At 38.4% G+C, this 13,242-nt stretch overlaps 1 protein-coding gene across 3 annotated transcripts in view; it reads right to left on the minus strand.

The window, feature by feature from the left end:
* PKHD1L1 (PKHD1 like 1) overlaps window positions 1-13,242 on the minus strand; it is a 186,343-nt gene that overhangs the window by 19,253 nt on the left and 153,848 nt on the right. For all 3 annotated transcript variants that reach the window (XM_070802786.1, XM_070802788.1, XM_070802787.1), the window contains 4 exons: window positions 10,705-10,937; window positions 10,351-10,518; window positions 5,024-5,181; window positions 2,119-2,254 (listed from right to left, as the gene is read on the minus strand). In XM_070802786.1, the coding sequence (XP_070658887.1) occupies window positions 2,119-2,254; window positions 5,024-5,181; window positions 10,351-10,518; window positions 10,705-10,937 (695 nt within the window). The remainder of the gene's footprint in view (window positions 1-2,118; window positions 2,255-5,023; window positions 5,182-10,350; window positions 10,519-10,704; window positions 10,938-13,242) is intronic.

Consider the following 13,242-nt stretch of genomic DNA (forward strand, 5'->3'; position numbering starts at 1 on the left):
ATTTGGCTTAAACATTCCATGAATCTGAAGCATGTGCTTTTGTATTATAAATTGAAGCTGTTCTCAAGCTACCATTAGAGATGCATATATCATTTATTCTAGGTAACTTTCTCATGTCTTCACATTTTGGGCAACCTAAAGAGATATGTCAGAGAAGGCAGTGGCACCCCACTCCAGTACTCTTGCCTGGAAAATCCCATGGATGGAGGAGCCTGGTGGGCTGCAGTCCATGGGGTCGCTGAGGGTCAGACACGACTGAGCGACTTCACTTTCACTTTTCACTTTCCTGCATTGGAGAAGGAAATGGCAACCCACTCCAGTGTTCTTGCCTGGAGAATCCGAGGGACGGGGGAGCCTGGTGGGCTGCTGTCTATGGGGTCACATAGAGTCGGACACGACTGAAGTGACTTAGCAGCAGCAGCAGCAGCAAAGCGATATGTACAGTCATAATAGGATATTATTCTCATTCCAAGTGCCAAAGCAAAATGTTTGTCTAAAAACAATGCTATTTCAGAAAAAAATTTTCTAAAAGGGCGGTGGTGGTACTGTTTTGCAAACTTCTGTAATCAATTCCCTGTAACCAATTTATTAAATTCTGTCTGTTGATATTCTATTTCCTTGACTTGAATGATGGAGTACTTTGAATCAAAAGTATTGTCTTTTTTTTTAAAAAAAAAAAGAGTTGAAATTTATAAAAATTAAGCTGCAAATAGGTGCAATCATTTGTGTCTAAAAATAACACTGACTCTCCTGGTTTACAAGGAGGCCAAGGAGCATAACAAAGAGCGTGGGTTATAGAGCTAGACTCTATGTGTTCAGTACCTTGCTCTGCCCCTCCAGCTTTGATATTGCTCTGGACTGAATTGTGTCCCCCAACTCAAATTCACCTACGGTAGTCATAACCCGCAATGTGACAGGATTTCGAGATGAAGCCTTTGTGAAGTAATTAGGTTCAGATGAAGTGAGGGTGGGGACTTCATGATGAATTAAGGCCCTTATAAGAAGGGACACCAGAGAGGTCATGCTCTCTCCCCAGCCCCTCCCTGCCACCTGAGATTACAGTGAGAAGGCAGCCATCTGCAAGTATTCAGAACCAGACCATAATGGTATCCTGATCTCACAGGAATAGTAAAAAAATAAATTTCTGTTTTTAAGCCATCTAGTTTATGGCGTTTTGTTATGGCAGCCTGAGCTAAGACAGAGACCTTGGCAAATTACTTCATCGCCCTATGTCTCAGTTTACTCATCTGTGCCTACCTCAGAGGGTTATTATTAGGACATAGGAACAGCGAGTTATTATATACAAAGCACTTAGCACAGTGCCTGACACATAGCAACGTCTCTGGAAATAGCAGCTATTCATGTTAGTAGAAGTAGGACTTGCTTCATAGACAGTAATGATTATGGGTTGTTCATTCATACTCTCCTGTCTAGCTTCTATTATGATCTACAGCACACATTGATGTAATCATTAACCAGGATTAGGGGGCGCAACTAAAATATGATGATAAGTAGCACATGTAGAAAGGAGTGGACTGGGCTTATTAGGACCATGTTTAACAAAAAAAATTCCAGGAGCAGAGATAAATCCCAGTTTTGCAACACTGGTAAATCCGCAAGTTAGCTTCTTTCATATATTTCCTTTAAATCCAGAGTTTATTTCACATATTTACTTCACAGTGTTCAACTGCTGTTATACTAACTTTCTCGGCAATACTTCTGGTGACTACCAATGAAGTTAGGTTCTGACCTCTACGAAAGAGAAGTGAAGCAAACATAGGGTAAAAATTCTAAGCGAAATGTCTTCTGTATGCAGGAATAACTGAACTAAATGCATAGCATATAAATGTTCCTGGGGCAAAGGAATAGCCATGGTACACACAGACATTTATCTGCAGGTGTGCAGATAGATAAGAATTCCATCAGAAGGGATCTTTCAGGGCACACATGTTCTAAAGGAACACATCTTAGTGTGTGGTGGACCGTGGGTAAACATTTATTTTCTCTGTATTTGTCAAGGGCTAAGGAACTAAAAACATTAATAATGAAACACTATGAAGAATTTTATACACGGTTAAGTACATATACAATGTATGCAGTATTTTTCTGAGCAAATACCTGTATATAGTTGTCTAGTAAGTTCACAATGTTTCTGTTGGGAGTTCCACACTGTGTTTTGGGGGCAGACCAGTGTATTGTTCACATAGACATCCAAACGCTGACGTGTGGGGAAAAAAATTCCTACCAGAACAGCCTATTAAAAATAAACAACATTTTTACATCTAAAGAGAACAATGAAACAGAATACTAGAATTTAGCACTTTGAAAATATTCTTTATACATGCCTTCCATAGAATATTAAAACAAAGTTTTATGGATTTAGGGTAAATATTAAACTAAAAACTTTAAACAGATTTACATTCAATATGGGATCGCAAGGAGTTGGACATGACTGAAGCGATTCAGCATGCATGCAGGCACGCAAGGTGCGTGTGAATTCATGGAAGGGCTTCCCGTGTGGTGCAGTGGTAAAGGATCTGCCTGCCAATGCAGGAGAAGCAAGAGACTTGGTTTCAATCCCTGGGTCAGGAAGATCCCCTGGAGAAGGAAATGGCAACCCACTCCAGTATTCTTGCCTGGGAAATCCCATGGACAGAGAAGCCTGGCGGGCTATAGTTCATAGGGTCTCAAAAAATAAGACATGACTAAGCTATTGAGCATGCATGCATTCATAGGAAAGAAAGTAATGTAAGAAAAAATACTAGAGGACAACCTCTAAATTAAAGAAAGAATTCCTTTAAAAGATGATGTTCAACACAGGCTTTCAACTCCAGGGGCAGGGGAAATGGGAACATTAGCAGTGCTCTTCTGTACAATGCAACCACACAAAATTAGGTACTTAATGTTGAAAACACTGCTCATCTCTGAGAAAATTTTGTTAGTAAGACAAAAAAAAACAAAAAAATCAGTCAAAATAACTATCCTGATTAAGTGTGGGTCATCCTTCATGTTCATTCCCCATATTTCATGCTATCAAATAAAGTAAGGAGACTTGGCTTTTGCAAAGGCGGGGCAGAATTTACAAGAAATCTAATAAGCTACATAAAAATATTCTCTTTCACTCAAAAAATTGAGTCCCTGTCTGATTTAGGCACTATTTTAGGAACTTTCAAAAGTCCCTGCCCTCTTCGAGCTTACATTCTAGAATAGGGAGAGACAATAACTAATAGAAATAATAAAAATTAGAGTATGAAGCATGTTAAAAGGTGAGAAGTGCCATAGAAAAAAAAGGAAAGGTAGATCAGAGTCTGACTAACTGGGTGAGCCAGCAGGGAGGGGTGGTCAGGGTAGGCCTACAAAGGAGAATGAGAGTTGAGGAAGTTGGGAGTAGAATGTAGAATGTTCCAGGCAGACTTACCATCATCAGAAATGCAGGCCCAGAGGGTAAGATGTCTGGTGTGGTGAGGAATAGCAAGGGGCACAGCATGGATGGAGGAGAAGTCAGAGCGGTAAGGGATGTGGGAGATTCTTAGGTGCCCTGTAGACCATTGTGAGGACTCCGGCTCTTGTACGGAGACAATGGGGAAATTATTGCAGGATTTGGAGCACAGGCGTGGCCTGCCCTGACCTGTGTTTTCGAAGGTATCTTGGTGGTTACTGAGCTCTGTTACTGAGAACAGACCACAGAGGGGGCAAAGGCAGAGCAGGAGGAAGAGTTGGGAGGGAACTGCGTTACTTCAGGGAGGACATAATGTTGGCTCAAGCTGGATAGAAGCACTGGAGGTGAGGAGTGGCCAGATCCTGGACATTTTGCAGGAACACTCAATAGGATTTGCAATGGGCTAGATGAGGAATGTGAAAGAAAGAGAGGAATAAAGAATGATTCCAAGGTTTTATCTTGAGCAGCTGAGAGGATGGAAATGCTCTCGCCATTCTCAAGTGTCTCCTTTCCTTACTCCTCTCTGTGCCTCGTCTCATACTCATTACTGATGAGTATCAGTTGCTGATACTCTGGGACTTCTGAGTCTCATACTCAGGAAAAAAATCTATAGTATGAGACTTCTACTTAACCTCATACTCTTTTCCCACTGACATAGCATAAAGTTAATTATCTCTGATGAATTCATTTTACAGCAAAGAGCTGACATTATTGAAGATATTTTAGATAATGTGTTGTGATCTCTGAAGTAAGTTCCAAAGGTGTATTCCTGACATATATGAATAACAGCAGCATGGAAGAATGACAATATAATCCTAAGGGGCTGGTTTTAGATGCATGGTATTTTTATGTACAAGTTCAGGTTTGCTTGCTAATCACACAAATCATAGGGCTCACTGTCACACCTCAGATGTAGCAGCACAAGCCAGTGCCTATGTGGAGAGGTGTTGGGAACTCCTGTGTGCTCTCAGGTTGATTAAGCTGTCTGGATTCTCAGTATTCTTAGTGGTACCCTACTGGTTCCTGAAAAGGAGCTGTAAGGCTGATGTTGTTCCAGAGGACAGGGAAGGAAGTAAAGTCCTTAGTGGATAGATATATATGCAAATAACTTCAATAACTCTTTATTTAAGCCTTTGATTTTAAGTTTATTCATTCTTTTTTTCTGGCCACACTGTATGGCATGCTGGATCTTAGTTCCCCGACCCATGCAGTAGAAGCCTCGAGTCTAAACTACTAGACTGCCAGGGGATTCCCCAGTAATTCTTTTTTTGTTTGTTTTTAGACTTTTTAAAATAAATTACTTCGAAAGAATTGAACAGAAATAATCGTCATAGGATTACTGAATGATAAAGTGCATTTCTTGACAAAGTCAATAAATGAAATAATTTTTATTATTTTTTACATACCTATCAATAATTACTTCATTTATTTATTTAAATACTTTTTATTTTACATTGGAGTATAGTTGGTTAACAGTGTGTGTTAGTTTCAGATAGACACGTGTATATGTACCACTGAATCAATCACTGTGCTGTACACCTGGAACCAATAATAAAATAAGAAATTATTTCTGTCTTGCCTTACCTTGTCATGGTCAACATTAAGCAACATCAGTCGAAGATTCTGAGGACTGGTGCCTGTGAAGTAGACCTCGTAAGATTTGCCCAGAGCCACGATGCTGTGAAACAGGGACAATCTTCTCTGGCATGTGTACCCGGCACACCAGCCATGATCCTGTGGGCCTACATCCACACAAATGAAAGTTCATGTTCCATATTATGAATATTACTAGTGCAAAGCCTGAAGTGTAACTGTATTCAAAATAAATTGCAGTGGTCAAGCTCAGCATTTACAGCCATTATCCATCCACATGTCCATTCAGTGATCTAAGCTATTTCTGAAGCCTTGCCTTAAAAAAGAAGGCAGGGGTCTTTCCTGTGGTTCAGTGGTTAAGAAGCCACCTGCTAATGTGGGGGACACAGATTTGTTCCCTGGTGGGAAGATAAGCCCGTGCACCACGACTGTTGAGCCTGTGCACCTTAGAGCCTGTGCTCCACAACTAGAGAAGCCACCTGAACAGGGAGTCTGGGCACCACAGCTAGAGAGCAGCCCACGCTCGCTGCAACTAGAGGAAGCCCGGCACAGCAACAAAAATCTGTGCGTGGCAACAGAGGCCCAGTGCAGCCAGCAAATAAAGGCTCCTGAAGGACTTTAAGCAGACAACAATGGGTTGCACGGAAACTTTTTTTTTTGAAAAGGAACTCAGGGAAGCAACTGCCTCTCTACTATCCTTACTTTTAGACAGCCCAGGGTCATAAGGTAAACTAATATGTTGAGGATCTGCATTGGAAGGTTATTAAAGGAAATAGCAGGTTTACTTATATATCTACTTTAATAATCATGTCCAGGCCCCACAGTGAGGAAGAAAATGCTTGATGCTTTCTCCTGTTTCTCCTATCAGATGTGACTTTGGGTGAGGAAACAACTTTCTCAAACCATTTATTGAGAAATACACTCTAGCAGAGCTAATTTGCTAAAAATACAGCTTGTACCTAGAAAACATACACATTTGAATGTCCAAATCACTGATGCATTATTTCTTTCACACACTCGTTTGTTCATTAGTTAATTTCTTAACTTGACAAACTTTTAAGTTTATTTTTATTGCCTTTAACATTCCTTCTTATTTTAATATTTTTGTGAATGAGGATAGGTACATTGGAGGGTCAACATCATACATAAACAGAAGAAACGTGAAAAATAACACTCCCTTAAACTCTCTCAAAAGCCAAAAGGAAGTGAACAATTTCACCTGAATCCAGACATTTCCAGAACACATGTAACATGACTTGTAAGAAACTTCTCTATTGCACTTCAGTTTTAAAGTGGCTGGGATTATATATATACACAGCAGTGAGATATGGAATGATGAATTTTCCTGATGTATTTATTCATTAGTTTTGCTCAATTTCCTAGCTTGCTTGGAATTATCAATATTTATAACTGAACTTCGATTGAATTTTACATCAATATAAACTTCTGAAGCTCAAATAGAGCATAACATATTCCTTAGCATTAGAAACATAAATCCTAGGATAGGGAACATGTGTATACCCATGGTGGATTCATATTGATGTATGGCAAAACAAATACAATATTGTAAAGTAATAAACAATTTATTTGTAAAAAACAAATTTTTTTGTAAAAAACAAATTTATTCGTAAAAAACAAATAAAATTGAGGGAAACTTTAGTGGTATGTACTAATTTTATCTTGGAATTATTCTTTCCACCTAGTAGAGACATCCCAAGCTTTTACTTTATTTTTTGTAAAATAAAATAATTTTTATTATTTTATAAAATAAAAAAAATTTATTTTATAAAAATAATTTTATTTTATAAATAAAATAATTTTATTTTATAAAAATTTATTTTATAAAATAAAAAAAATTATTTTTTGTAAAAAACAAATTTTTTTGTAAAAAACAAATAAAATTGAGGGAAACTTTAGTGGTATGTACTAATTTTATCTTGGAATTATTCTTTCCACCTAGTAGAGACATCCCAAGCTTCAATAATCCTTCTAACACTGTCATAATTTTTGCCACATTGCTATTATTTCCTAACAGAGGCTGAAGATATCAAGAAGAGGTGGCAAGAATACACAGAAGAACTGTACAAAAGGACCTTCATGACCCAGATAATCACGATGGTGTGATCACTGACCTACAGCCAGACATCCTGGAATGTGAAGTCAAGTGGGCCTTAGAAAGCATCACTACAAACAAAGCTAGTGGAGGTGATGGGATCCAGTTGAGCTCTTTCAAATCCTGAAAGATAATGCTGTGAAAGTGCTGCACTCAATATGCCAGCAAATTTGGAAAACTCAGCAGTGGCCACAGGACTAGAAAAGGTCAGTTTTCATTCCAATCCCAAAGAAAGGCAATGCCAAAGAATGATCAAACTACCACACAATTGCACTCATCTCACACGCTAGGAAAGTAATGCTCAAAATTCTCCAAGCCAGGCTTCAGCAATATGTGAACTGTGAACTTCCAGATGTTCAAGCTGGTTTTAGAAAAGGCAGAGGAACCAGAGATCAAATTGCCAACATCTGCTGGATCATGGAAAAAGCAAGAGAGTTCCAGAAAAACATCTATTTCTGCTTTACTGACTATGCCAAAGCCTTTGACTGTGTGGATCACAACAAACTGTAGAAAATTCTTCAAGAGATGGGAATACCAGAGAACCTGACCTGCCTCTTGAGAAACTTATATGCAGGTCAGGAAGCAACAGTTAGAACTGGACATGGAACAACAGACTGGTTCCAAATAGGAAAAGGAGTACATCAAGGCTGTATATTGTAAGCCTGCTTATTTAACTTCTATGCAGAGTACATCATGAGAAACACTGGGCTGGAAGAAACACAAGCTGGAATCAAGATTGCCTGGAGAAATATCAATAACCTCAGATATGCAGATGACACCACCCTTATGGCAGAAAGTGAAGAGGAACTCAAAAGCCTCTTGATGAAAGTGAAAGTGGAGAGTGAAAAAGTTGGTTTAAAGCTCAACATTCAGAAAACGAAGATCATGGCATCCGGTCCCATCACTTCATGGGAAATAGATGGGGAAACAGTGGAAAAAGTGTCAGACTTTATTTTTCTGGGCTCCAAAATCACTGCAGATGGTGACTGCAGCCATGAAATTAAAAGACGCTTACTCCTTGGAAGGAAAGTTATGTCCAACCTAGATAACATATTCAAAAGCAGAGACATTACTTTGCCAACAAAGATCCATCTAGTCAAGGCTATGGTTTTTCCTGTGGTCATGTATGGATGTCACGGTTGGACTGTGAAGAAGGCTGAGCACCGAAGAATTGATGCTTTTGAACTGTGATGTTGGAGAAGACTCTTGAGAGTCCCTTGGACTGCAAGGAGATCCAACCAGTCCATTCTGAAGGAGATGAGCCCTGGGATTTCTTTGGAAGGAATGATGCTGAAGCTGAAACTCCAGTACTTTGGCCACCTCATGTGAAGAGTTGACTCACTGGAAAAGACTCTGATGCTGGGAGGGATTGGGGGCAGGAGGAGAAGGGGACGACAGAGGATGAGATGGCTGGATGGCATCACTGACTCGATGGACGTGAGTCTCAGTGAACTCCGGGAGTTGGTGATGGACAGGGAGGCCTGGTGTGCTATGCTTCATGGCGTCCCAAAGAGTCGGACATGACTGAGCAACTGAACTGAACTGAAACTATATTCTCATTAAACTGACGTGCATGTGTGCTAAATCAGTTTAGTCATGTCCAACTCTTTGTGACCCTATGGACTGTAGCCCGCCAGGCTCCTCTGTCCATGGGATTCTTCAGGCAAGAATACTGGAGTGGGTTGCCATCACCTCCTCCAGGGGATCTTCTCAATCCAGGGATCGAACACACATCTCATGTCTCTTGCGTTGGCAGGTGGGTTCTTTACCCTTAGACAGTCACTTTTTAAAATTTATTTAAAAGAGAAATGTCATATCACTATTATAAATGGAAAACTTGTAATGTCTTTCAGGAAAAGCAAAATATAAAAATAAGAAGAATAAAATCTTTCCTCATACAAAACAAAGCAATTTGTAAACCTCTTCATTAGTCACTTAGTGGTCTAAAATTCTTTCCATGATTTCTCTGCTTTATAAATCTGAAAGGTAGAATTTGAAACTGGGTTGACTGTAGGTCATAGAAACCAGGCAGATTATATGTCAGAGCAGAATTGTGGAGCGAGTTAAAATCAACGAGCTGACATAGCTTATTCTAGTCTCTTCAACAAGGCAACAAAATGAACTTGTAGGGTATTGGCTCTTTTGGGAATTTCAGAATATTCTGGTATATGTTGTGACATTGTCAGGACAGAGAGATCTTTCTGATCCTGGTTATGTGCCCCTTCAGCATTTCAAAGACTCTAAAAGCACGATTAGGGACTAATATTTGAGCCCCCAATGCCACTTCAGGAATATATAATGAGTCCTTGCCCTCTGTTTTAAGTAGCTTTTAGAACGTCACCTGTTTATTCAAAAACTCTTGGACACCAGAGTTGATCTGAATCCTCAGGAGACCACTGCCTTCCATTATATGAGAGCCAACAAGGGCCAGAATGGAAGGGACCTAGATTCTGGAGCTTGACAAGATAGTCTTCATAGTCAAAGAAATCAGGATGGACAAAAACCAAAGCCAAACAAAAAACCTCACAACTCACTGATTCTAGATTAAATCTTCCAAGGATTCATGAAAATGAAAGGTGTAGGTTGACACTGTTCCTTCTCAAGTATTATAAATATCACATTATCAGTTTTTTAATTTATGTAAGGAAAATTGGGGTTTTTTTGCAGACATTCAGATCAATTTTTTCTTAAATGTATTTATGCCACTGCTGCTGCTGCTGCTGCTAAGTCGCTTCAGTCGTGTCCGACTCTGTGCGACCCCATAGACGGCAGCCCACCAGGCTCTGCCGTCCCTGGGATTCTCCAGGCAAGAACACTGGAGTGGGCTGCCATTTCCTTCTCCAGTGCATAAAAGTGAAAAGTGAAAGTGAAGTTGCTCAGTTGTGTCCGACTCCTAGCGACCCCATGGACTGCAGCCTACCAGGCTCCTCCGTCCACATTCATACCTATAAAGATGACTCAAGGCATAACCTGCCTGCTCTTCTTTTAACGTTCAGTTTAGAGTCATTGCCTGCTTTCTAATGGGAGGGGTACTGCTGAAGAGTCAAGTCTCTTTACCTTCCTTAGATCTTTCTTACAATCAGAAGGCAAGGAAGTTCAGATGTTTGCTAGTTCTTTGTGACAGATAATTTATGAGATATGTCCATGAATCTAATAAAGAGTGAATGCTTTGAGTAACTCTATTTGATTTACATTGAATACCTACCATTAATGAGATCAACATAACCATTGCTCACTATAGCCACCGGGGAGAGTCTTCGAGTTTCTGTGTCGGAATCCAGGCTTTCGATAACCATCATTGCATATTCCATCCCAAAGCACCTATGACCCTGCCATTCTGGAATGTATTTACAGGTTGAATCTCTAATGATTCCTGGAAATGGTAGAAAACACATTTATAAATGAAACAGAATCTCCTTACAAAAGCATTCACATATTATCTTTTGCTTGTACATATGACTAATAAGTACAAAATATACATTAGAGTACATCAATCATTAAAAATAAAAAATGTTTTGTTCCATGAACCTGAAGACTAACAGAATAAGAGCCAACAAACCTTTATAAGGTGCTTTTTCAGTGACAGGAATTCTACTTCCATTTGGGAATGTGAGCATCACCTTAGGAATTCTATAGTCTCCAATTCCAAACTGGCTATTTCCATTCCATTCATATTCTGCTTCAGGTATCACTGAACCAGAATTCCCCAGGAAGGAGCCATCCATATCTCTAAGTAAAGATTTCCTTTTGGCATCACAAACCATATCTACACAATCTGATGGATTCACCTTACTGTGGAGAAAAGGTGAAATGCATAAATACTTAGATTTAGTATAAACTCCCTATTTCTGGAGAGCATTAAAATATAGTTGCATATTTGATTAGAGTACCACAACATTGTTTGAATCTTATTTCAGAAAGGATTCAAAGTGGGACCAGGTAGCATATATAATTAGCATTGTAATGATGCTTTTCCATTGTATTGACTTGGTCTATTATTGTGATTCATTAACATTTCAAAAGGACAATTTATATCTGTGAGAAAAAAATTAAATTCCATTTTGCTATTTTATATTTTGTTGAATGATACATTTCATATTTGTGCATTGCTCAAAATATATTAACACTGCTCAAAGAGTAGGTAAATTACTCAGTAGTACAGACATATAAAATCCTTGTGTTGGCAGGGAAATCTTTATATTTTTACCTTCCTTTTCTTCTTTTTAATGGTTCTCTAAGAATTATAAATGTACTGCATGTTTCCTATAAAATAAATCCTTAATAAAATCTCAGTCCACTTCACCTTTCTATCCCAAGTTTTTAGGCTCATCAACAATTATAGATTAGTATATATTCATTCTTGTAGGCTTTTGTCTATGTATATACAAGCGGATATATTTAAATTACAATTTTTATGCTACATATTTTAATAACCATTCTGTAGATATCCAAACCGTAAGAGATGAAATACTATAATCCCATCATGCAGTTCAATGATAGATGGTATTCTGCTTTCATCTTGAGCCACTTGGAGTGTTGACTGTTATTAGGTATAATAATAAAAATGGCTGCTTAATTTGCAATGTACTAGACATTGTATATACATGGTATATAGTATACTTACACTATATGATATATACAATGGGGAAATAAAATTTATTCTAGACTTATAACAACAAAATACTATCTGGTAGACCTGAGCTTTTTGCTAAAAAAGACGTGAAACCATAAACTATTCCTTCCTCTATGAGTTTTGGAGATGATTTGAATAAACATTTCTGTAGGCTATGTGTTCTTTGTGTTCAAGTGTGTGCAGAGTGTTTTTGTGAGCAAGTCTGTGAATGGAGTGCCCAGTAGCACTCTTACATTATAGTGTAGGGCTCCATCTTACTTCAGGTTCCAAAGAAACAGAACCTGAGATGCGGATTTTTGTTCAAGTGAGTTATAAAGAGAGTTCTCAATAAGGAAAGGAGAGAAGAGCAAAGGAGAGAAGCCATATACAGCAAGGGAAAGAAAAGGGGGACAACTGTGGTCTACATACCAGCTTCAATCTGATCTCAAGAGAACCTCTGGATCATGAATTACACCCAGAGGGGTTCTACCTCTTCTTGTATAATTTAATCATTTTTTTTATGGACTGCAAGAAGGTGGTAGTAGGGAGCGCTTTAGCCTCTCAGAACTACTCCTGTTTGAATAATCTTCTGGAAAAGCAGGCAAATGCAGGTCATTACTGGCCAACATTTAGAGCATTTGAGGGCTAGATGAGCTACCTAGTAAAAGGGATCTGGGACTGTGCCAACAGTATCCCAATAAAAGCATAGAATTCAAAGACATATTTTAAAACATAATGTTTTCTCCATGACCTAGATATTAAAGTTATATATGAAATATGAAAGATTCAATGATAACTAAATAGGAGCTAATAGCTCCTATTAGCTATTAGGAGAGGGGAGCCTCCAGTAGCCAAAAAACACTTTGGTTTAACAGTTATTGAGGAGATACTGGGTTTTCATCAAAATAAGATCAGATGAAATCAAACTAATTAAGAAATACTGCATTTCTCTGAAAAGATGTCTATCTAATTAGCATTATTTCTTGTCTTCTCTCTGTACTAAAAATGGTCAAAGAGCTCTAATGGAAATTTTCTTTCCTCCAGTACCTTCTTATATCTAAATTCCTGGTCTGTCCATCTTAACGAAGAATAGAAGTTACTGGCTATATTCTTTCAAGACTTAGGATCTAAGTGGTTCAACTTCTAGAAATATTCTGACACCAACTAACCTTTGTGATTGAAAAAAAATCATCATTCAAAGTTTCTGCATATTCTCAATCACAATGATTATAATGATTCTCATTTAATTTCCAAATATACACTGCGGTGCACATAATAAGATATTTGGATAGCAAAAGGAAATAAAAGAGGTGAGGAAAAGAGAAGAAATGATAGACATGATTTTCATTTCTAATGACTATTAACAGAGAGATCTTAATGTACAAATACACTTCGGACTCAGTCTGTTATCTTTCATGTTTAAAGATGGTGCTATTTATGATACACGAGCAGAAAAGCATGGGAAAATATACATAATAAGGCCTA

This window comes from Bos indicus, chromosome 14, assembly GCF_029378745.1.
Source record: "Bos indicus isolate NIAB-ARS_2022 breed Sahiwal x Tharparkar chromosome 14, NIAB-ARS_B.indTharparkar_mat_pri_1.0, whole genome shotgun sequence".
NCBI lineage: Eukaryota > Metazoa > Chordata > Mammalia > Artiodactyla > Bovidae > Bos > Bos indicus.